Source organism: Colias eurytheme, chromosome 10 (genome assembly GCF_061535395.1).
Source record: "Colias eurytheme isolate Ceu_HAF_F1 chromosome 10, ilColEury1 Martin Lab GWU primary, whole genome shotgun sequence".
Taxonomy (NCBI): Eukaryota; Metazoa; Arthropoda; class Insecta; order Lepidoptera; family Pieridae; genus Colias; species Colias eurytheme.
In genome coordinates, this window is record NC_142989.1 from 4229051 (window position 1) to 4255897 (window position 26847).

The window sequence follows — 26847 nt, forward strand, 5'->3', positions numbered from 1 at the left end:
TATTTACTATTTATTATTTTATACTGTAACACTATTGATGTAAGTGATGTAACCTTCCTTAAATGACTCATTTTCGCTGTTATTAGTGGTGGCCTTAATTCTATGGTTTAGTTCGCATTAAGTGCAATTAAAATTATGAGAATTGTTTGTGATGATAATTTTAACGATGCATTATGATTTATCATGTACGGTTGATTTTGCAAAGCGTAGAGAGATATAAAGGGGAGAGTCGCGAAGTAAGAAATGCTGCAAGCGGCGACGTAGCGTTGTGCTTTCTCGCGAAACGTACGAGCATGCAATGTAAAATCTCTACAGTCATACTGACTTTCTAAACAACAATTATTTTTCACATTAATATTTCATTTAGCCTCTTCAATAGCGATTGAATTCTTTGTTTATCGACTTGGGAATAATTGATTTGAAATAAACGTAAATAGAAACGATAGCTAAAATAGATCGCGAAATTTTGCTGTTTTATATTTTTTATTATATGTTTCCAAATACGAATTTAATGTACCTATAAATTCGTAATTTTGTGTAATATTATTTTTTAATAAATTAATTCTCTTCGCTCACTTTCATTTGGTCGATTAGGAATACAAAAACCGTGACACAACAAAATATTTTATCCAAGGAAATTAGGTAGCTGTGTAAAAAGTTTACCATTATTATTTTAAAAATTTCGTCAAGGTTACAACAATACAGATAAAAATCAATTAAACTTATTACTAACGCAATTTATATAAATATAGCATCCTTTCTCTAGAGGAAATTATGTATATTAAATGTAAATATTTCATGTTGTTAGTGAAAGTTGTGAAATTATTCGTCGAATTTTTAATAACTCCAAAACTGGGTAACGGACTCGACTTGTTAACATCGCCATCGCGTCCGCGTCTCTCGCTGTATGAAGTTAATAGCCTTTCTTATTTTATTCTAGTTCGTTTCGCGAACATTGACCTGGATTACTTTAATCGTCAACAAAATCTAGCCAGCAATGATAAAAGTTATTGTATAGCAGCAGTGAGTTCACAAAAGTACTGGTGTCTGGTGTTTACTTTTTCCGAGCTTCACATTTCAATTTATTGATAACTCGAAGTTCTTTATGACATTGGACTTTAACCCAAATTCATAATCGTTTATGATATCGCATCAATTTCTAAATAACTAAACATTTTCAAAACCGGTCGTGTAGTATAAAACATGTCAAGATTGTTAAACTTCGTAGTATACAGAATAGAGAGCCTAGTTTCAATACCAGTGTGTACGTTTCAAGCTCCCCACAATAGTCAGTTTCAGTGCTGTAATAAGTACGTGTTATAACTGTCATGAACGCAGGCATTATTGTCCATTATTTGGGAAAATGAATCGGTCGAATGGATAGCGTGGCACGTAACGTCCTGCGTAAATGAAGCTCACTAGAAATGCGGAACACACAACTATTTGTTCAGTCGACATTATTGTATAAGAGTTTGCAACAACGCATACGACGTAGCATATGTTATTTTCGACTTACAACATTTTCTTCGATTCCAACTTACGTGATTACAATACTTATACATAGATGAAAATGCTTCGTTGTACAGACGTAAACTGCTTCCTATGATTTCTTATTCTGATTAGAATTAACCTATTTTAATGTTAATTTTGTATTTAATATTCAATTTTTGCAATTGGGAATAAATCACCCATAATGTTCAAAGCTTACGTAAATTGACGTGATTATCACATAAATAGGCGTGGGTACCAGATTGTGACACACAGAACCCGTCCTCTTGTTGGTATCTATTTTATAATTTATTTTGGACTCTCGCTTTCGCATTGTTTATATAGTAGAGTTTTAAAATTCCATAACACTGGTTATAAACTTTGCCACAATAGGTAAAAACGTACCTAATGTGCGTCTTCGTATATTTGAACTGTGATATTCTAGTTAATGCATACTTAGTAGATATATCTGAGACGATCTCCGATTACGAAGTGTCCTTGTACGAATGTTTAGACTAGTATAATTGGGCAATCACTTCTCATCGTCTCTGGACAGCAAACAATGAACGCATCATGGTTTGACTGTACACCTTAATCACAATATTTTAATCATGTAGATAATTACTGTGTATTGAAACGTCTACGACTCTTTGAATTTTTTTTCTTTGATTAAAAATATTGAAGATTAAGTCATATTTAGAAATTGTCATACCTCGCAATTACTATTTGATGATACGAGTAATTAAACTGGACAACAGCTGTAGTTAAATTTAAGGTGGAATCGAAGAAGCATTCGCTAATAAATATAACGCTCACAAAATTTAATTGTAGCTAAACGTATAACTATTTGTTAATACAAAACGAAACACGAATATAATAATATATAGTAATGTACATATAAGCGTATTACAGATTTTGAGAGCGTAACGAGTGCATATTTAGCAATGCACAAATAGTAGATACTGCAACACTCATGACGATGGAATTGCGTTTTTAAATTAGGACGAAGGTAACGCGAGACTCGATCTTACTTGATTACAGTTTCTCATTTAAATATATTTGAATTATATGTTTAGAATTCTCTACATCAGATTATTATATTTGATAGTAATTTTCAATAATCAATGAGTGTTCTTTTTCAACGTTTATAACGAGCGCATTCAATGAAATGATTTGTTATAAAGTTTGTGTATGATAACAGATGTTAAGTAATAAATTCAAGCATGTTATCAGGTTCAATATAACGATATAATATATTTTTATTCATTACAGGTTATACAGTAAGTTTAATTATTAATATTAATCTACATGCAATGCCTTCATCTTAAACCTTCTTGTAACCTCGGATATAATTGCACCTTCTAATCTCGCCATTGCAAAAGAAATGAATTGTGTTTCATGATTTTCTTGTGAAGTTACAAATTTTAAAGACGATTACAAGAGTGCTGATAAACAAAACTTACACTAATTCCAAAAGGATATTTTATGAGCTATGTTTTAGATCTAGATTTCAATAAATTAGCCTTTTGAATAAGAATAATATGTAGCACAGTGTAGCTTTACAATATATAAACAGATCGAGTATTAATTGAAAGAAGCACTACCAGTTTCTCTTGCAACCCAATGCATATTTTACCATTAATCCAAGGATCTCAAAGCTATTCTCGAAAGGTTTTCAAATTGACCAATTATAATCGTAAATTGTAAAGTTCTCATGCGTCCTTGGATTTTAACCTCTCGTTCGATGGAGCGGTCTTTGACCGACTTGTTGGCTGTAGCTCTGTACCTTAATTATAACCTTCGTCTTTCGATTACCCACTTTCAAGAATTGGAAATACTTGTACATTGAAATGTTAGATGGTACTCTATTCAAGCGCAGCATCTATTTACTTGTCTCTTAACAATTAAATAATAAATCAAATGACCTTTTAAATATAATCTGTCGTTATAAAAATAAAGGTCATCAAATATTTTTTTAACGGTTGAAATTTTTTATTAAATTCCTTTTTAAGTAGACGTAATGAGAAAAGTAATAAATAATTAATAAATAGGAAAAGTATAATTTCGTTTATATAAAATATAAACATACTTTACAACTTGTCAAGTTAATCCATACTAATATTATAAATGCGAAAGTAACTCTGTCTGTCTGTCTGTTACTCAATCACGCCTGAACTACTGAACCAATTTGTATGAAATTTGGTATAGAGATATTTTGATACCCGAGAAAGGACATAGGATAGGTTTTATCCCGGAAATCCTACGGGAACGGGTTTTTCTCTGAAATCGCGGGTGAAGCCGCGGGCTGAAAGCTAGTTTTAAATAAATACAATACGCGAAACGTAATTTAAATTCCTCACATTACCATAAAAGTTATTATAAATACTGTTAATTTATACAAAAAACTTTTTATTCCTAAGAAGATACCTGAATCTGTTAAAAATGCTGTTGCGGAAGATATTTTGATGTGTTTGACATTCTTATAAGAATTTTAATTAAACAATTTGCAGCTTTTATATGTACATGAGATAGTATTTCTTTATTTAAATATTTCCACGGTTGTTCATAATTGTTCATGTCAAAAAAGTGATAAACGCACTTTAAAATAATTATTCATAAAGGTATTCAGTTGGTAAGGTCATTGGTATGGTATCCGGGATAGGCATTTAAAGGGACTTAACTCTTAATATGCATTTAAATAAAATTATCAATAAACTGATGCGGAAATATTATCCGTCATCTGTTGTTGACCATTTTATTATTACTCTGAGGAATCCCCTTTACGAGATGCAAATTGAAATTATTGCATTACTTTCGTACTCAAGGACATTAATTGTCAACATATTTTATTTGTTTACTCGTTGTAGATACTCGTTGAATATGCAGATTGTAGATTTGTTGTTTATTGGAGTACAAAATAAAATAATAAATATTATAGTCTATTATTTACATAGAAAGTGTTGTATTTAAAGTGTATTTATAAACCATTTTATTAATTTTGATGTTATAAGATTTCAATATAAACCTGCGTACGCGCATAGGTAGCGCGTTTAAATCGTTTACATGTAGAGATCGTAGCATGCGTATAACCGTAGAGCCAAAACTTATGTAGAACTTTTAGTAGGTAAATATTATACAGTGTAGATATAGCAGGTTTCTCACTTTTAGATTTCCATTTATGTAGAGGGTATTTGCACTTAGAGTGGGTGTTTGGATTTAAACAATCTATTCAATATTATTAAGGAAAAAAAAGAAGTAAAGTTTTTAACTTTATATGTCTATAGCGGGTAATCTTCAGAAGTACTGATTCGATCATGAAAATAGATCACTTTCACTAGCCGAATATGTAGCGTAGTTAGTTGTAACGTGATTATTTAGCAAATCGCATTTGAATTTTATGTTGCACTCTTTAGATGCAACATATCAACATTTTTAACAAAGAACATAGCTTTTAAGGTATGTTTTTTGGTTAATATTATAAATAGTTTTGGGCTAGAAAGTTTTTTTGTGAAATGACCGTAAATAATTTTTATGAATGACGCATAAGTACAATAACATATAACTTATGGTAATTAATTATTATAAATGTACAAGTTGAAATGTTCGATGCAATTATTAAAGATATTTATCATTTGTTTAAGAAACAATTTTATAATTCGTATAGTTTTAAGTGTATTTATGTGCAAAAAAATGATTGATTGTCGTGTTGTCTCTTTAATGGTACACACCTCATACATCTCTGGGGAAACCAGCATCTTGAATAATTCAAGAATGCATAACTTTAATGTCATCACGCTTCTCGTTAACAATTAATTTATTCCAATTTGTAGCCTACGGAAATTGAATGCAACATTAACAACGGTTTTTCATTCAATTATTCAACGTAAAGTAATAATTATTCATTCAGATATCGATCGACGGCTATAAAAAGAACTGTGGCGGGCGCCGCACGAGAAAATGTCTCGTGATTATATTAATTAAGGTTTATACACAGGGTGGGGTTTCTAGACCTTTGTTATATCAGAATATCTTTCTATTGATGGTCATTTCTATCAGATTTAATGCCAAGTCTAAACTCTTGACAAATTCTGTTTTAATAGAGATACCTTGACCGCTAGTATTGCAGCCACGCTATAGGCTTGCGTGTTTTTCATAATCATGCAATTATTAAATTTAGACAGTCTGCTATTCCTGTATATGACGTATATTTGGAACATATTACGTAGCACTTTCCTTTCTTCCTCTGGCACGTATCAACTGTACGTTTCTATTTTAAGAACATTGGTATTGTAAGTGTTCGCAGTATTTGCTTTCTATCATGTTTTAATTGTTATGTGCGATGCGGACACATGCAATTTTACGTGCTTCAATGTTGTTTATCATTACATCGATCACGGATTTGTTTTTTAATATATTATAAGCGCATAACTATTTAATGTTGTATTGTAATCATTTAAATATATTTAATGTTATGTAGTGAAATGGAATGGATTGGCTATTGGAAAAATAATGTTCAAACCTTCTTACTTAGCTTCAAATATGCAATGCATTATATAAACAGTGACAGGGATGACTATCTATTAGGACCTGATATAATAGATAACCAAAAGGGATATGAAACATATATTTATGTGATAAGGGTAACGTCCCGGTGTGTCAGTCGCTATTTCCTCTGAGAAGTCGTGACTGAAACGGGACATCCCATATATTTATTTACCTTCTCAGCCAATTTTTAGCTACTCGTGCTTGGATTCCTGCAGTATCAATATGATTAGATTTTTACTACGATTTGAATAATATATTACACAAAATTCATATTTTTTGAACTACATAATATTTTGCTTGGTAATATTATATTAATAAGTTAGCTCGAATAAAGACACATTTCTAAAACTTAAAAAAAATGCAAGGATTACATAAGCTACTATAAAAATCGTCAAGTAGGTAAACCGTTTCAAATGATTGAATTTTTTCTTGAAAGAAGGTGTGTTACGTTTAAAACAAGTAAAATTTGTATTGTGTAATAATTCATAACAATCAGGTATCTATCTGGGCGTATTGTTGTACGAACTAGTATTGATGTTAAAATATTGATAATAAATATAATTAACTGGAGTATTTATTACACGGATTTTGTTGTTGCGTTATATTGACCCAATAGGTTAATACTTATTGAATTGATAGGAGGGGATAAATTTAAGATCCTAAGAAATACAGTTTATTTTGAATAAGTAATGCACAGAAGCCGTTCAATATAAATACATATAAAAGTAAAAAAACTTCAGAAAGACAATTGAGAAAACCCATTTTCAAAAAATCAAGAACAAGAATGAAAACCCAGTATCATTTAAATGATGATTTTGTTTATGTTTCCTATAAATTTTACCAATTTATTGTTTATACAATTATAATGCGAGTATACTCTTATCCAATATGATACGAAGGTGGGTATCAATATTGATAAACGTTGAACATATTCACGATGGTTATGACGTGTGTGAAATCGCATGGAACTTATTATTATTCGAAGCACGAGGTGTCATAATGAGTTAAACAGATTGCCAAACGGATAGTTGTATTTTAATTTATATTTCGACACCTAATTTGTTTTAACTTTGAATAGATGAGTTCACGCTTTTCTTTTATATTGAATGCTCTATGACGTTCAAGCGAGTTGCCCGGTGGACGCTAATGTTTCGCAAATGGTTCGCGTATAAATTGAATGAGTATTGATTAATTAAAATGTCATTGCAATGCTTTCACCGAAGTGTTACTCACCGCTCGCAGGACTCGTTATATCATTTACATTAAATTTATATTAATTAGTTGTTTTAAATCAAATTAATATAGATTAAACTTAAATCTATACTAAACTCAAAAATTCAAACTCAAACATTTATTTATTCAATTAGACTTCTTCGAGAAGCACTTTTGAAACGTCAGTACATATTTTGCACGCCTCATAAGCGAAGCGTTGAGGTGGGTACTACTGTCGCTTCGCGCAAAACATCTGATTTTTCAAACTTAAAATGTCTTTATGTATCATACATTGCACTTGTAAAATAATACATACACACACATATTAAGAAAAAACACTATTTTTAACGTTCATGATATTTTTGATGTCATTTTTGTTATTTAAACTAGTTAAAAAACAGTTTAAAAAAGTTCTGTCTTGGACGTCCTTGAGGCGTGCACTTTTGGATTTTCCAATTTATTTTACATTTCCACCGATTCGGAAAGCAGTGACTATATGGAGAAGAACCGGGAATAAACTCCATAGTTGCTCTTTTAAATCATTTCAGTTTTACAATACAATACAATACAATTTAATTTTACAAAATATGTAACTGTATATTATCATAATATGCCAAAGAAATGTCCTGTGGTTTTTACGCGACAACCCTCTATGGGTTTTTATCTTCCATATATTCCTTAATGCTGTAATAGGCTCTCTGAACTAATACGTTTTTTACATAATTTTTAAATTTAGCATTTAATATTATAAAGCTGAAGAGTTTGTTTGTTTGTTTGTTTGAACGCGCTCATCTCAGGAACTACTGGTCCGATTTGAAAAATTCTTTCGGTGTTAGATAGCCCATTTATCGAGGAATGCATATAATATCATTACGCTAAGACTAACTGCAGGAGCGGAGCAATGCGGGTGAAACCGCGGGGCACGGCTAGTAAAGGATATGGATTGGGATTTTTGTATCATTATCAATTTCAACACCTATCTATTTTGATGTATATTATAGTATACATGTTATGGTGGAACTAATGACCGTGTATCATAAAGCCTTTTTGAAAAGAATTAGAGCTTGACCTGTTTGTCTAATAACTGTTATCAATAGGAAGAATAATATTATGTCGATAATAATGAGCAATTTACATTGTATGCGATAGAGTAATAATCAAAAGGAAATTTGAAATTAGGAAAACAGGTAGCTCATGCTGTAAGGCCTTTAGAATAATTGCAAACCACCAACGCTTCATTTGTAAACAGTCTTAATAATTGACAACTTTACATGTGCATTATACGTGATAATTATCTTGTTTGTGTATGCATTAGTATTTGTTCTGTATGGTGTATGCAGAGTATAATAGTGGTTGAATAGCCACATTCATAACACCTGCACGACTGAATTTTCAGTCATAAATTAAAACCTGGTTCTTAAGTTTTTTTAATACGCCGACAGTAACTGTAGCGTGATTCGATACTTCTAAAAGCGATACTTCTTTATATTTGTCTTTACCAAGAATAACATTGGCTGTATTGTAATATTCTTTATGAAGCCATATTAATATTAAGTCATGAAAATTAATCAAATATTGTAGAATTTTAATATGTTAAATGTTATACGAAAAAACAAACACGCTGACGAGTTTTTTGAATAATTAATCAGTGGAATGGTATAACATACGGTACACTTACGAATCGTGCATACGTGCGACGCTTGCTGGTTGTTTTGCAACGGCCGGTCGGAGCCATCAGGTGTGGTGGACTGCACTCGGCTGCAGTTGCATAAACCAATTGCAAAACACGCATCGCGGTCACTGCCGCTGCCGAGCTAAGGGCATAGCCGCACCCTGCCTACTATCCATTATCGAATGTATACCGCAGACACACAATTTTCCGTTTGCTCGTAATTTCGTTTATTTACGTGTCTACCTACAGCCGCGGCTGCAATGACATTTAGTGTTGAGAATTCAAAGTATTGCAAATTGAGTTTCACTAGCGAATTACACTTGATATTACATATTTGGCTCGTGTCCCGCATACGTTGGGTACACGATTTTGTTGTATGTTTATAATAAAATTGCAATATTATGATATTTATTATTCTTGGTGTCACAAAAATATTTAAATAAATGTTATGGTACAGACAATGTAGAGACATAGGTGACATATAATGCGACGCAAAAAAATATCGCCAAACGAAAAACAAACTTTCTAGAATATTCTATTAAGTATGTTTCATAATTCTTGATAAAATATATATATGTGACTTATTTTTATTAGACACTAGCGGTCCGCCCGGCTTCGCCCGTGGTACATGTTTACGTTTTCTCTACATAAGAACCATCCTCGTACTTCAAGGAATATAATAAAAAAAGAATTATCGAAATCGGTTCAGCCGTTCTCGAGTTATGCGCTTACCAACACATTTTGCGATTCATTTTTATATATAAGAGAAGAAGAAAGATAAGTCACACGTATATTTTGATTCAACAACTTTTACGTCGTTTCAAACACAAAATAATATATATTTGGCCTAACTAGCAATCGTGTAATATAATTTAAACTTGAATGTTAATTAGTAATAATTTGTTTGGTGTTTTATAATATTTGCTTGTTGCAGCGTGTGACCACATGCGGGCCAGCATGCGGCAGCCTCGGCGGCACAGCGTCCGCGATGCGGCGCCTCGCGTCCAGCATGCAGAGCACAAGCACCGGGTCCCTGCCGGACTACGGCGCGCAGATCGTCGACCCCTACCGCCTGCTCGAAGACGACCTTAATGGAATATACGAAGACATACGATCGGTAAGACAATGGTAAAAAAAAGCCTGTTTAAAAAGGATTGCCTGTAGTAGAAACTGTATTCGATGTATCCCGAAATAATACTTAGTTAAAGCGAATTTCAAAAAGAAGTTGGAGCAAGACGACTCACTGCGTTTAAGTGTGTACAAATTATTACTTTATCATTTTGTCAGTATTGCTGGCAGAAAAAAGTCCGAGTAAACAATATGGAAACTTTAAGCTTAAAAGTATTGTCGGTGTAACTGTCAATGGATATATCCCGAAAGAACACTTAGCTAAGGGGCATTTCACAAATAAGTTGTAGCAAGACGACCCACAGTATCTAAATGTGCACAAATTATCACTTTATCAAAAGTATTGCTAAGTATACGAGTAAACAAAAACTACACATTATGTAAAACATAACTGGCTACCTCGATACATACAATATATAGTTATATAGTACAATATATAGTTATATAGTACAGGTTAAAATTAACATAGGCCTGATAAGTAGTATAAGTTGCTTGGTAGTCCTATTACGATAAACTCACAGATACTAGTAGATTTTTACCAGAAAATTCTATGAAGGTTTAGTTCAAGGATTATGTATTACATTTTAATTTACTTTGTAACATTTTATGCTGTAATGCAAAGGTCGAACGGTGCTTACGAGTAATTGTCTAAAAGTTATAATGTACGCACGCGAGTGGGTGTGGGTTGTGTAATTTCAATTAAGATGATTTATAACAGGACATGTGAATTTTTTGCGCTGACAATTTAACTATTAGCAACACGATTCGACCGGGCTTCGCACGGGTATCAGTAATTGTTTTTGCTACTATTTATTCATCTGATGCTTTTTATTGTTATATCTAATTTAGGTTTTTATAACTGCTGCAACAATACATATTTGAAATAACTATAGAGTTATAACATATAGAATCGGGGCAGAAAATTAAAGTATTAAAAGTCGCTGGTGATTTAGTATTAGTTAGGCATAGTATATGTATATTTATTATAGTATACATATTTAAATATGTATGAAAATGTTTATGAAAAGAAGCAAGGGACCTCTATAATTGATATTGCATATTTCATTAACATTTATCAATATACATTTTATGAAAACTAAGTCATTGCAGCGAATAATCTACAACTTACAAGCTTAGCAGAAGTGCTACGCAAACGCTACAATTCGTAGAATGCAAATGTAGATGAACGTAGCTTATTAGCTACAGTGATGAAATATAATGATATGTGTAGATACGAAAAGCAAGGTCATGTTTATATTGTTTCAAACGTTTTCTGTCAAGATTGCGAATATTGTAGTAATAATTTAAAACATTGGATTTCATACAGTTTGCAAAATCGTTGTTAATTTAAACAGAAATAATTTGAGTGTACGAAGGAAATTGCTTGCTACTTTTGTATTATCATGGCTTGGGGAAATGATAGCTAGTTCGCCTACTTTCTTACTTTGATAACTCGTCTAAAACTAGGCTTATATACGAATACAGTAGTAATCTTGTCGCATATTTTCTAATGTGTATGTTGATTTTGTATCATTAGTATATTTTTTATTTAACAAAACAGGAGCCCATGTTAATCTGTTTGAGAAGATCTTTACTTTGTGCAGTTTTGTAACATTTTAATTTAGTTGAGTTTCATAATAACATAGTTAATGTGAGATACAACGTGTTTTTTAAGATAAGATTGGTGTCTACCTAAATATCCGTTGAGTACTACAATTAAGTATAATATAGCGTTAGTTGCAAAAATCTGTTTCGCCTTTTGCTCATGTTCAGTCCTTGACTTAGATATCAACAGGATGCTCTTAAATCATGATTGAAAATTGTTTAAAGTTTAGAAGATGTAAGAATTATTTTACCTTACTTTTTTAATTGTTCTGCGACCGAAAGAGAATCATCCGACACGAGTTCATACGCTTAAAATTTATTTTACCTGAAAAATTGGTTCGTATTTAAACTTCGATATAATTACAACGATCTAATTAATTTCTATAGGTGCAACACCAAAAAACCAATCAACTATCTATCGACCTTGAAACAATATTTCAGATTTTTGTATTCTGATGTCAAGCGTGAAGTGCAGTGAACGAACAATGACCTTCTTTCGAAGTAACTTACCGTGACGCTAAACTTTCTTTACTATCTGATCTATTGTACGTTTATGATCTGAAACGGATCCAACCACAAGAAAATTATATATCTATTCATTAACTATAACAATGTAATTCATAACCTTCTAAACTAATTTTCAAACATCTGTGACGTGACCACAATATCGTAGCTCGCTAATGAATACATTGCATAGCAAATAATGTTGTAATATTCTGGCATTGACTGCTCTGTCCTAACATGTTAACGTTGAGTTAATTTGTAGGCCCAAAAGGTAGTGTGATATTGAAAATACGTCGTCACCACGATCCTTTTACAGCCAAGGACTTGAAAATTATTTTCAGTATTTATGTAACTTTTCAAATATAGGAAACTTGTTAAAGTCCACATGATAAATATTTGTGTATTTGCGATGTAAACTAATAGGGTCTGTAAATATTGCTCATTCTTTGTGAGTACAAGAAGATAATTAAGATTCTCAGATTGCACATACAAATATTTATAACAGTAATAATATTTATTATTTCCAAGATATGATTGCGTAGTTTAACACTATATCCGTTTTAAAGTTGCATTAAGCTCGGTTGGAAATAATTATTAAATAGTACATTAATTGTAATATGTATAATATATGTATATGATATAAATCATTTTCATACAAATTACAGCGTTACAATAGAATGGCGGAGGACAAACGCATTAGCGATTTCGTTCGAGATTCACATTGTCTAAACACAATTTAAATTGTGTCGAATCAAGATTACTACATCAGATTATTTCATAAGGACATTTACGACATCCCGAACGGAATACGATTAAATAGTTCTACAAGTTAATGATTACAGCATACCATCGTCAAATATTTTTATATCGATTTGTAACAGTTTAAAGATATAAATAGTTGCAAGGTTGCAAATATTAATTTTAAGTTATTCATAAGCTTGAAGTTAATTTCTTCTAAGGTATTTTAATTTAAAAAAATGTGATCCCAACTCGACTTTAGTTTATTTGGCCTACAGGAGCTGGAACGCAATACAAATCAGCCCGAGTTGAACACCATAGCTACATATTACTTCGACGGTCAGGGTAAAGCTCTAAGGCCAATGGTGGCTATCCTTATGGCGAAAGCTGTCAATTATCACGTATACGGTGAAAATAGGTAAGTTGGTTATATATAAATACAATATAGCACGAACTAGTAAATGTAAAAAAATAAAACTATTAAAAGCTTGGAAATGTGCCATTTATAAATTTTGAATTCTTACAAAGTTCGTGCCGTTCGTTCACTTTAAGATTTGTTACGAAACTTATGTCATTTAGACATATTTCTTGTGTTGCTTCGCTGCCAAGATTATTAATTACTCCATTGTTAGCTACTTACAGGTGTTATATAATTGATTGAGTATTTGTTTTCTTTCGTAATCCAACACCTGAATATCTTCAACACATCTTCTGGTCTGTAGGTATCTCGTATGCATATCTAAGCGTATCCTTGGTTGGTGATGATTAAAGTAGGCATAATAATTTGATCTTAATATATTATTCGCACGTAGACTATGATTCGCCGCGTATTGCCCTAACTATACACGTGGCGAATATTTAAGACGCTTTATGTAAGGTGCGTGCAAAGTCCGTTTGTGTGTAGAATTATTTATTAATGTTATATTATTAATACATACCACCGAGACTGCGGTCTCTGGGTAAAATCCCTAGACTGTAAAAAGGTAACAATTGATGTTATATAAATTCCTGTTTGAACAATACTATTTTCAAGGTATTGTTTCCGACTATTTCAAGGTGTTCCATCCAAATTTGTTAGTCGTGTTTATGAAATTATCCTTTTATTATACACATTGTGTCATCTTATTGTAATGTTACATAATTAGCAAGTCTTGAGCATTGTGTACAAATGAGAGTAGTAGTACTCTATCGACATTTGAGTGATAATGGATTGGGGAAACACAATTACGCAATATGATTCAAGAAAATTTCAAGGTATTTTGTGAAATTTGTCACGATTACCCAAAGTAAAATCTCGATCGTTGCACTTAGGTCACTATCTTCACATTTATGCAACTTTATGGATATTTTTTATTTGCTCAGAACACGTTTTTAAAGGGCAAATTAAATTTCCGTTCGTATTCAAATTGTTACTCATACTAAATATAAAGCTAATTATTTCAGAAAAAAATGTATCGTATATTTCATAGCCATCAACTATTCCAAGTTCGTAACAAAATGAGCTCTCTTTAAGTGTGTCCTACATTTCCAGTGCCCTGCTGCCATCCCAGCGGCAGGTAGCAATGATCAGCGAGATGATCCACTCAGCGTCATTGATCCACGATGACGTCATCGACCAGAGCGACTTCCGCCGCGGTAAACCCTCCGTCAACGTGCTCTGGAATCACAAGAAGGTAAGCGGTGTTACAGCACATCTCAATACATCGATTACGCCACCAATGTAATACAATACTGCATACTTGTGACATGACAACATTTGCCTAGGTTAGTTCGCTTCTTCGTACTTCGAATTAAATTCTATTCATCTATGTTTAGTCTTCCAAGATTCAATTTCGCTTTAAGTCTGTAATGATGTTCGGTTATTCCAGTTATATTTAAACTAGATAATGATATTAATATAATGCAACCTTCACAAGGACTGTCCATTTGTATGTGTCGGGATGCAGAAACGTCGTCCACTGTCGTATATATCAGGAAAATCCGACCGTGACATGAATAATAAACGTTCTATATCCATTAAAATTGAAATAAGACAAAGTACTATTGTAACGTCAACTAAGATTTAATATACAACGAAACGCATAACCTTCAGCTCTCAATCCTCATAACTAAATTGTAGTCCGATGATATAATAATACGATATTAATATATGAATGGAATGTTGAAGCACCCGAATCGCTATTTACGTATGTGTATGATGTCTTTATGGAGAATTGAATGCAGAGTGAATGGATTATGACGGCTCAGTTTTGGAGACAGGGCTAGTGTTGCTAAGGCACGTGATCTTTATAGTAGGTATGTGTCATAAGCATTGTGAGTGAATAATTATTGTGAGACATAATTCAGGGCTAGTTACTGTGTCAGAGGTGCGGTCAAATTACAAACACTGTTTCGCCATTTTTTCTCGACTCAAGTTAATTGTATTACTAAATCTCTTTATTCCGTTGGCCTACGGTATCGAATACACTGGAATGGAGCCCAAAAGGTATCTGTTTCCAGTTAGTGGAATATTTTAAACAATAGACGATTAAAATAAAGGTTGTTACAACAATGTTTTTTATGGACTCTCGTTTCTTTGGTAATATTAGCGATATTTGCTATTTAATCATCTAATAATTTGATTGATGTTTTTGATGAAAATATAAGAAATGCCATAGGCTCTCTAAACAGGGTAATCAATAATCGATCCGATAATAATTATTATATGTTTGATAAATACTACGATCTAAAGATAATGTGTATTTAGATATCGTAAGTAGGCCACTACTACACCATTGAAGAAACTGATACGTTAGTCAGTCATGAGATCTCGTAGTGGCATATTTTACCAATGACTAACATTGAATGTGACGCTGCTACTTTCTTTACCATATTTGAGCCATGCTTTCATAAGGAAACGGATTTTTAGTATAATTTCTCGACATGACCATTCATGATAAAACCACATCTAAACATACCCATGAACTCTACGTATATATTGATTATTGACCCAAGCAATATTGGACTAAGTACAAGAATAAATTACGGATATACATATTAATTATTCAAGCACATATAAAACAAATATTGACACATTACGCGGATTTCATATTTCCTTGTTAAATGTTTCATCCCACTCGTTAAGATTAAATAATACAGGTACATTATATTATAATGTAAAAAATGATTGAACTGCCTCGATCGTAAGAAACGGATGAGGAATTTGGGTCATTAAGTCACGTTAAGGTTCTTGCCCTACATAAAAAGAGAACACGAAATGTGGGAAGTAGTCCGCGTACGCCTAGTCGCTAGAGCGTCGGGCAGACGATGCCGCCTTTCTCTCTCGCACTGGTTAGAGCGAGACGGCAACACTGCGGGTGCGCCTGCACGTAAACAACGTTCGAGAGTGGCTGCGGAGAGAAACAAGTGAGGCACCGAAAGCTGACGACCCCTGGTGAAAGTGCCTTGCGGTCATCTCTTAAATTATTTTTCGTTTGACTCAATCCCGCCTTTGCTCCGATTCGAGATATCAATGTATATTGTTTTGTACGTTTCAAAGGTTTAGTTACGAAAATGATTTTCTTAGAAAGAGATTGTTGTTATTTTTAATTTGGTATTTATTTATAGCTTGGTTTCATGAGCAGTCAGGCGTGTGACACGGAAAATTTGTTGGTGAAATATGATAATGTCAACAGGCGTTCGTATGTAAATAGAACCGTGAAACCTAATGGGTAGCGAAATCTTGTTAAGTTCTATTATATTTGTTGAATCTCTTAGCGCTATTCAATCTGTCAAGGCCATTTTCAAAATATTTATTTTAATCGCTATCATATTACTTTTGTTTTTATTTGTAAATGGTCCACTCTTTTATGCTCTATCTCAGTTTGATAAGGAAAGGCTTTTGAATACAAATTCATTCAATTTACTTTAATTATAATAAAACGCAATGAATTGCATCTTTTATTAATAAATTCTATAAAACAAAACAAATTACTTGTAATACGTAACCTAAGTTCTTGGAATAAATCTATAAAATACAGAAACAAAGATTGATGGTTAAAGATGTTCTACAATTTAAATGCTCTTTGTTCAACATAACTTATACGCGCTACGCGTATCATTTACAAGGATAATCGCATAGAAACAAATGTTCCGGCTAATAAAACGCCTCTTGTATAAATAACTCAATCACCTAAGCCTTTGAACATCTTTAATGTTTCAAATGTATTCGCGAGACAAATCGTATTTAGCGGTTTAACTTTTAATATTGACTCAGTTTATCGAGTGACTCTCATCCACGTTCTAATAACCAGTATTAGTATTATGTAATTTAAACTAATGTTGATTTTTCTGTTTCGTCTGAATTTGTACCTACCGTGTATGTTTCTCAGTACACAAACGCCTCGCTATTATATCGGGGTGCGTCTGTTTGAACACCATTTACGATCACGTTACTATGCACATTATGTGGAATTATTTACCGATGTCGTAAACGTTTTACGTGTACAAAATTAATGAAGAATTGCCTTCATTATTATTGTTTCATACGCCCATAGTTTCTTAATGAACTATGTTTCGCAATGGAATGTTTGAGAATTGAGAGGGTGAAGTTACATTACGAGTGGTGGTCGTTGACATTCGCGTTTTCCTTATATTCTGATTTAAATATGCGCATTCTGCAGGAGCTTTGTGCCGTACAAATAGATGTTCGCCACAATAGATGTGGTCGTCAAGGATGCGAAGAAACGTCAGCGTCGAATTGGCGATTCCTATCGTACCTGCTACCATTGTTCAGAATATGTCTCGATACTTATTGTTTGCAGGGCTTTGCTATGCCGTGGGACATGATGTTTTAATCAAGTCCGTGCGCGTCTGGAATATAAATGCACATCTTACACGTACAATGTAATATTTTAAAACGCGTTATTTATAATAGTTATAAACGTCCATCTTCTTGATGTTCAATAAAGATCCAGCCAAAGAACCAGTCAAAGGATGCATTCTAACATGATCAGTATTTAAAATTCCTTCTTCGATTTTAACGTGATCAATACTTTTATACGACCGCCTCTTCGGAACAGTGGTTGACGCGTGAGCGTAACACCGAGGGTTCCTGGGTTCAATTCCCGGTGGAGACGAAGAAAAAAAAAGTCTTGGTCTGGTAGGACACAGAAGGCTGATCACCTACTTGTTACTAAAGAAAATCGACCAGTGAAACAGATATATAATGCATCTGCCCCTTATCCCACTAGGGGACATGGAACTTCACTTAATACTTTTATACAGACAATATACACTTGAATTCTATAATTAATCCAATCTGTTTTCTGCGACATCCGACACCGACTCTCGTATTCTGATTTCAAGGCCAGTCGTTACATAGCTTTCACTGCTACGAGCGATATCATAATAAACGTTTATTTTATTATCTCAAACATCATAAACAGTCTTAGTATGGAAGTTATAAAATTGTCTTTAATATATTTTGGGAATTCACGCAAAAGTTGGTCAGTAGGCCTATGCTAATTCGAAATACCTATAACCAGTAGATATGTGTAGATTACATAAACTTGGTTCTCGTAGAAGCCCTTTATTCTTATCTCAACCTATTTGTTGTTACATAAGATTTGACTTTTTAATAGTTCAGCATATATAGTGTTGTAATATTCTCGCTGGTGACAATTCGTGCGATAATTTCGTGTCCGGCTGCGCGTTCGTGACCCGCTATAAGAAAGAAATAAATGATTTGCCTTTTCCTGCGGTTCATGATGCAGTAATCATTACTAATTATACCCCTGACACATTGTCTTTTTCTTATCTTACTTCATTCCGAAAATGTGTCCACTGCTGGCATAGTTTCGTCAACATGGTATTGTTATGGACCGTAGACTTGCAAAAACGGTATGGAAATATTGATGTTCGTATTAAGTAATTTTCACAATGTATAAATAATAATAATTTGTCTTTACTTTTAATAGCTGGTTTGATAAATCTCACTTAATAAATATATGGTTTTAATTCATCATCATTTAATCCGGTGAGATTTTAAAACGAAGATAGATAAAATTCGACTCGACGCTGTTTTTCAAATTATATTATTTGATGAAAGTTACTTACAACAAATACATACAATTCTACGTGCATATGCTAAAAAGTAAAAACGATGGAAGAAGCGATGGAACTTGCCTCTAAGCTATTTTAACAAAGCCAATAAAAATACATATTTACACAAACTCATTGAGATTTATGTAGATTAGTTAAGAGTATTTAATTAGGAAAACCTTGTTAGCTTTCTTTATCTCCAAGTTCCGTAATTAAATGTTTGTTTTAGAAAAAATCAAGGTTATTTGTGAAGACGAGCAAATACGGCAAATTGCAAATTTATGAAACGTGTGTTTGCAATTGTAGATCAGGTTTTTAAGTTCTACTTGTAAATTTAAATCCTCAAATTAGATGGCTTCATTGGTCGGTCCATATCCGGAATCTTATGAATATAATAGGCTCCTAATTATATTTGGTAATTACTTTACAACCTTATTACCTTTATGGATATAAAATTCCAAAGGTCAAAACATCTTATTATTTTATTTCATGAGTCATAAAATGTATGAATTTGGTCTCAATACTAAAACGTAATCGATGTTATGTAAAACGCATTGAGAGCATTTTATTGTACCAAAAAGATTCTTTACATTTACCTTGATACTTTGTAATTCGATTGTATCATTCTCATTCTCAGATGAAATCTCGGCAAAAGATTTAATTAAACGTGTTCTAATGAACGTGACTATTGGACTATTGCTTTCTATTGATCGTTGTGTGACATAGCATTTCGTTGAAAGCAAAATTCGTTCAACACTTTCCTCAACTGACCTAGCTGCCGTTAATAAAGAGTTAAGTAAAACTGGTCTTTATAACAGTACTCTGCGGGGAACGCTTGAGGGGATGTGGGTCGAGCTAACTTCATCCTATGATTTACGTTTATAGCGAGAAACAACTAATAAATAATGTACTTTGTACGTACACTTGCAGCAAAATCAGGTCTGTTGATTCAGTTCTGTATCATACAGATTTAATATTTTTCTGAGTAATTCTTATTAAAGCTCACTATTGGCTACGCCTTGTCTCGTATAACCTTTAACTAACTGGTAACATTTAACGCGAATGCCAATCACCGGATATATATTTATGTAATACTATGGGAAATATCTTCTCTGTTGACAAACAAATTAAGAGCTATTTCTAAAATATGTTTCAGAAATGATTGAAAGCGTGATGTTATTATGTTTAATTTTAGGGGCTTGGTTTTTTTTTTAATTTCAAACCTATTGTATTTAATCAATCGAATCAATTTAGAGTGTAAAAGTGAGGTAAATATTACCAACCTGAATACGTTTTTCGAATATATAGACATTTCAAATTAGCATGCAACTGATCTTGCTACGGCAAAGTTCAAGATTCTCTGAATTACGATAGAAATACTTGACGTTAAGTATTTCGTAAGAACAGCGTTGCACCACTTATACTATTTTTATTTTGCATCTATGGGTCAGGGGCACACTGGCCGTTCCTTTACGTTTTATGGCATCTCTATTTTATCGCAAGTACGAAAAAATTTAATTGCAATTAGTTTCGCTCGATTATCCGTTAACTCTCGAAATAACTTGGAGAATGTAATTTGGAATGTTATGATTTCTATCGAGTTTCTAGCATTATACAGAAATTATTGCGAATGCTTTTTATAACATTTATCTAAACGCGAAACGATCAGTTTTTATAGGAAAGTCTAGTAATTATTTTATATATGATTTCACATATCCAATATGCTTCCATATGTCACTATAGTATCTAGCCAGGTGTGTTGTAACGATGCCCACTCGGTGGCCACTAATCGCCACAACATGCCTGCATGTTTCGCAAGTGGACTGGACCGACCAGTCACTCGATGCGAAATACTTCAATCGACATTAATTCGAATAAATCTTGATCGTTCTGATGCCAGAATACTATAAAGCAATCGTGGAGTAACCATTTTTGCTATACTGAACACCGCTGTAATAAAACTTCTAGAAAAACTTAAATATTCTTCCATTGTATGTAGATAATGCAGGTAACTTTTAAGGAAATATTTTACTGCAATAAAATAGTGGCTTATCTTATTATCTATTAATTATTTAATACATATTATAGTATACTAGCGGTCCGCCCCGGCTTCGCACGTGGTACATATTTACGTTTTCTCTACAAAAAAACCATCCTCGTACTTCAAGGAATATAATAAAAAAAGAATTATCGAAATCGGTTCAGCCGTTCTCGAGTTATGCGCTTACCAACACATTTTGCGATTCATTTTTATATATAAGAAGAAGATTAGTCTTCGGAACGTAAATAAATTTAAAGATGACTATCGATGATATGCCTGTTTAACAGTTCAAAGTCAATTGCCAATATTTGCCCCACTAAATATATTGAAAAGTGAAAAGGCACATCTATGTTCAAATATTTTAATACGCGTACAATCGAAATCGCTGGCTCCGTTAGTATTTTATCAATAAATTATGCGATTGGTAGACTATGATTCGTAGTGGGTGTCGCAACAACCTGATATTTGATATCCCAGTTTCTCAAAGACGATTTTAGACGGCTAATGCAAAAGTGGGCAAGCGTCCGAAGGGGGAGGGGGGATGAGAGGGGAGTCAAGGCCGGCCGCGTGACACACATCCCGCCACATTCACCTTCCGACTGCCACCTGCACCACCACTGTCAAGGCTGCCTTGCGAAAGACCGATACACGCCACCACCACCCGGCCACTCGAGACCCACTTGTGAAAATAATGTCGCAACCGCTGATCGAGTCCAAAAGCTATCTCAAGTTCATAGAGCTTATTCAAATATTATTTGATTATACACTTGGGATTCTAGCAGTGGTCACAACAGTACATTAAACAAACAATTATTCCGAATTCGTATCGGTTTTTACGCTTTTGAAGCATCTTGACGTGACTAGATAATTTTAGGTAAAAAATAAATTAATATTCAGTGAGTAACACAACTCATAAATAATGGTACACATCGGTAGCGACTAGCGAGGGGTTGATTATTTCTATTGACAATGGGGAGACGGCAGCAAAGCTTGCATTTTAATTTGTAGTGTAAATAAACTGCAAAGTAGAAACTCCAAACGCATTTGGAATTTACTCAGCGTGAAATCGTAGAGATTTTTCTGGTAAATTATTCATATGACTCGCGATGGGCGAACTTTCGACGTAGAAAGCCTTTCACTCTTATTGCCGGTCATGTGCAAAACCTCAACGTAAACCCGAGTTAGACGACCTTCGCTTTCTCGAACAATAATGTGTAATGAACTGGCGGGAAAACAAATATGTGCGTAATATTTTATTGGAATTATGGCGATTCAAAGAATACCTTGAACCTAAATATTTTAAAGCTGCACTTTTACTAATACTTTAAATTTTCTTTACAATTCGTTTAAGTTGCACAGATGCATGTATCGTGACAAACGTAATGGTCAGTTGAAGTTAGTGTAGTTAGTATAGCGGATGCGTTTTTAGTTCGGACAGGGGCGGACCGCAGAAAGTGTGTTAATGCGTGCGCGTTTTGCGCAACGAAGCGCGTACGACACGCGCCACGAGCGATACCACACCTGTGGATCCCGTTGCCTTGGATACATCTTGTGATTTTTAAACATAGATATAGATACTGGTTTTCCTGGTCGTGTGATTGAACTAACTCAAACATTAATTTATTAAATTAGACTTCTAGAAGCACTTTTGAATCGTCACATTCTAACCATTTACCACCGATTCGGAAAGCAGTATCTATGGGCAAGAAACTCCATAGTTGCTCTTTTAAAATCATGTCAATGTTACCTTATTAACTTCGCTTGGCAATCAATGCCATTAGGATACATATTAAGCTTTTGTTAGAGCTTTTATTTTACAAATTGAAAATGTCCAAATATGCACACAGATGCACGTTAATAAAATGTTTTTTATGTAACAAATGTGTCAAAGTAAATTGGTGAAATGTTTAAAACGGATTTATTGCAAAATTTAAAATTTTTACTATTAGTTCTATAGTTTCTAATCTATCGTATATTAATTAACGACATAACAAATTTCGATTAAATGTTATCCAATTAAAATAATTAAAATAACTTTATATGATTGAAATCTAAAGTCTAAGCCTACCTTTGTCTATTATAGCCAAGGGCACACTTAGTTGTACAATAAAATGTCACACTTTGTGGTAAATCTTCTTACATTAATATTGCACGCCTCATAAGCGAAGCGTTGAGGTGGGTACTACTGTCACTTCGCGCAAAACATCTGATTTTTCAAACTTAAAATGTCTTTATGTATCATACATTGCACTTGTAAGATAATACATACACACACATATTAAGAAAAAACACTATTTTTAACGTTCATGATATTTTTGATGTCATTTTTGTTATTTAAACTAGTTAAAAAACAGTTTAAAAAAGTTCTGTCTTGGACGTCCGTGTGTCTGTATGTGCGGATCCTTTTTCTTGTTAACACGATAGCGACCGAAATACTTTACTAATCGAGTCTTTTTTTTTCTCTTACGCTTGAGTATGCTCAGGAATAGAACCCTTTCATTTTTCAGGGTCTGATTCGATGTGGTTTAATTGTTATTAAATAAACAAAAATAATAATTAATAAATATTTATTAAAAAAAATTATGAGGCGTGCACTTTTGGATTTTCCAAATTATTTTTATAATGTGTTTATTACTCAAGGTAGTAAGTACTTATACAATTGTTTAAGAATGTGAGAAATACGTTTTCGTTTTTAATTTGATACATATTATAATTTAGAAATTTGCTTCATCTATAATTTTATGAATAAAAAGTTTGTCCGGCAATTAGTAGTAGGTAGATAGGTTTAAATTTCATAAAGCAAGTATGTTAATTAAAATGTTTGGTATAATTAACTTCATTTAATTATATAAATTAGAGAAAGCAGTGTGAATATTTAATTAATTATTATTGTTATAATAATTCTATTAGTATAGGTATGTTTAAATGCTAATATATATAATTCATCAATCGATCATTAAGATTTGATATTAGAAATGGCATTTTTGCAGTTGGCTAACTTTGGCCTTGCTATGATTAATGTCTTGGTGTTGCAGGGCAAAAATGCTGATTCCCAGTGACTTGCATATTATAACAATAAAACTTATTCACACGTTACATAGTAAAGTTTTGAAGTCTATTGAAAATGTTTAAAGGTCTCAGCGGTTCAAGGGCGTATTGCTTCAAATGTTTGATCACTACTAGAGAGTCCATTGAGTAAATATTGGGTATTTTATATTTATATTATATTGTATTGCATAATGCATTCAACGTTTCAATGGGTACTGTCAAGCTTGTTAACAAATGCGTGATCAAAACAATAACAATACATTATTAAACCTGTAATTTACTCTTTTACTGCATTTGTCGCCAATATATTAAATAATTCATTAATATGCCATTTTATTTTATAATTTTAGTGTCCTGAAAATTATAATGAAACTGTGATAAGGAACTAAAGTAAGCGTCTCATTCCAGTCCGTGGTTATCGTGATCGGAAATAGATATAAATTGAAACCGTTCCACATGCTAACAACAACTACCGACTTTACTTTCTACACAGTTTTTATGTGTAAAAATGCTTATTATAAAGGGTTGTTACTTGTTAATCCCCGCACACGATATAAAATTTCGGGAGTTATATGACTTCCCTATTAATATTTAACCATATTCTTATACGTTGGAATATATTATTTTAGAAGTCATCGACACATAGAGGATGCAGTTGCATTGCGATTCAGTCCATTAAATCTAGTCCTCATACCATTTTTTGTTTCGATTCATTTACGTTTCCTAATTTTTACAAATATAGATTTATGACTGTTTGAGGATATAAATTGTATTACAAATACTTTTAACAAAAACTCAGATAGCAAAGATAGTTTGCTAGGAAATGAGGCAACTGTATTTTATTACTGAACCGTTAACGTAAGTCGGTGTCTCAAGGCCAAACAATCTATAGCTCTGGCTAGCTAGTCGAAGTGGACGCAGATGTGCCAGTTGGTTTCCCATTTGTCCCTTTGCATACCTATGTGTAGGTGTGCCGAAGCCGGTCAATCGATGTAGGCTAACCAGTGGCCAGTGTTTGTTAATGAGCGGAGTGACGACTCGGGTGCCAAGTCACTGAGCCGGCGAAACCGCCGTACGGCATTAGTATGCCGGCGGATCACAACTTTCTACGCATTCTTGTCGGCAGCAGGAGAAATGAGCGCTACATACACGTAACAATTATTTATTGTAAGCATAGGTTTAGTCCTCGTTTTTGACCAGCACACAATACTTAAATTAATGGTGTTGTTAACGGCGGTTATTTCCGAACATTGTGATCTGTTTTCCAAAGTAGATTGATTCTTCGATAAAAACGTTAACATTCCATCAGACTATTTTCTGGTTGTAATAAAATTGAGTAGTACCAGATAGTATTAGGTACCACCCGATATTTACGTGTTCGCTAATTACGTCGCAGGCGGTTGTCATTGAACTGAATTCATACTGCGAGTCCACTTATAAAATTTGTTAGAACGCTATTCGGCAATAATGTCACACTTTGCGGTCATTTTTGCGTGACCTCAAGGTTGATTAACTTAATTTTGTCATTAGGTAGGTACTTATATTTTCTATTCCCTTTAAGGAGTATACTTATTTAATAATATTTTATTTAAAGTGTCCTGACTATCTGTCTCACATTTCAATTCACAATATTGAAACTTTCACATTTTTGCTATGACTAAATTAAAATCGAGGATATGATTATTATTAACGAAAGTCAAGATTCTATTCCGTGTAGCGTTACTAGACATTCTCACTTTCAATATCACAAATATTATTCATATCACGATTTCTATATGATAAATAGTAAATACGTTATGTCTTAAATTATATAAATATTAAGTGTATTAATTTATTAGTTTATTAATAAGTCTACTAATGTATGACTCAATTATTCCTACAGACAATAGGTTATTTTATTCGTATTTTTTCCAAGATTTTATTTGCGGTCCAATATGTATACAGGGTGTACCAAAAAGTAGTGATGAACGGAAGCTGAGAGGTAGAGGACCTAGAGGGCTATCCGAATCACCCCCATGTATGTTATGCGATTTTTCGTATTTTCGGAGTTATGACGATTTTTTCAATTTTTCACCGATCGCCGAGTACGATGATATTTTCATTCATTCTGACGTCAATGATTGCGGAAGATGCTTGATTTTTTTTTGTGTGCTAAGCTGAAAGATAGGCCAATTCAGTATGGTAACATTTACTATCGTTAGATCTTTGAATGGAATAAAAAAAAGAATTAAATGGCAAGAAAGATAAAATTACCCAGTATGTTCACCACTTCAAGGGCCCGTAAAAAAATAAAATCACATAAAAAAAGTTTTCCGTTTGACTTTTAAAAACTTGCTCTATCTATCAGATAGCTACCCTGAAAATTTCATTTTATTATTCAGAAGGCATCAATCGAAAAATTTAAATCTAAATGTGGTAAGTGCAAAAATTGAATTAACACGATGATCATTAAAACCAATAAATAGGTGTTTAATTACCAGAAATTTTTAAAATAGCCCCGCTGTTGCTCAATGCAAGTGCGACATCACCGTAAAAAGTAGTCTTTTAAATGCCTGAATGCCCTTTTATCATTTTTAATGGATTCTTCTGCTACTATGAATTTCCGGGTTATTTCGTTCAAATTGTGGCATTCTCTCATGTAGCCGAGGTCTTTTTAATATTCCCATTGAAACAAATCAATGGGGTTTAGGTCGAGGGACCGTGGAGGCCAGGCTTTAAGGCAGGCGTCACCGGCGCATGCGCAGGCTGCAACGACCAATACATCTTTCAGGGTATCTTTGCCCTT

At 33.1% G+C, this 26847-nt stretch overlaps 1 protein-coding gene across 1 annotated transcript in view; it reads left to right on the top strand.

Annotated features, from left to right (window-relative positions):
* The window catches only part of qless (decaprenyl diphosphate synthase subunit 1 qless), a 32384-nt gene that overhangs the window by 628 nt on the left and 4909 nt on the right, over positions 1–26847 (top strand). The window contains exons 2-4 of the mRNA XM_090106031.1: positions 9852–10034; positions 13171–13310; positions 14424–14565. Of these exons, the coding sequence (XP_089962157.1) occupies positions 9852–10034; positions 13171–13310; positions 14424–14565 (465 nt within the window). The remainder of the gene's footprint in view (positions 1–9851; positions 10035–13170; positions 13311–14423; positions 14566–26847) is intronic.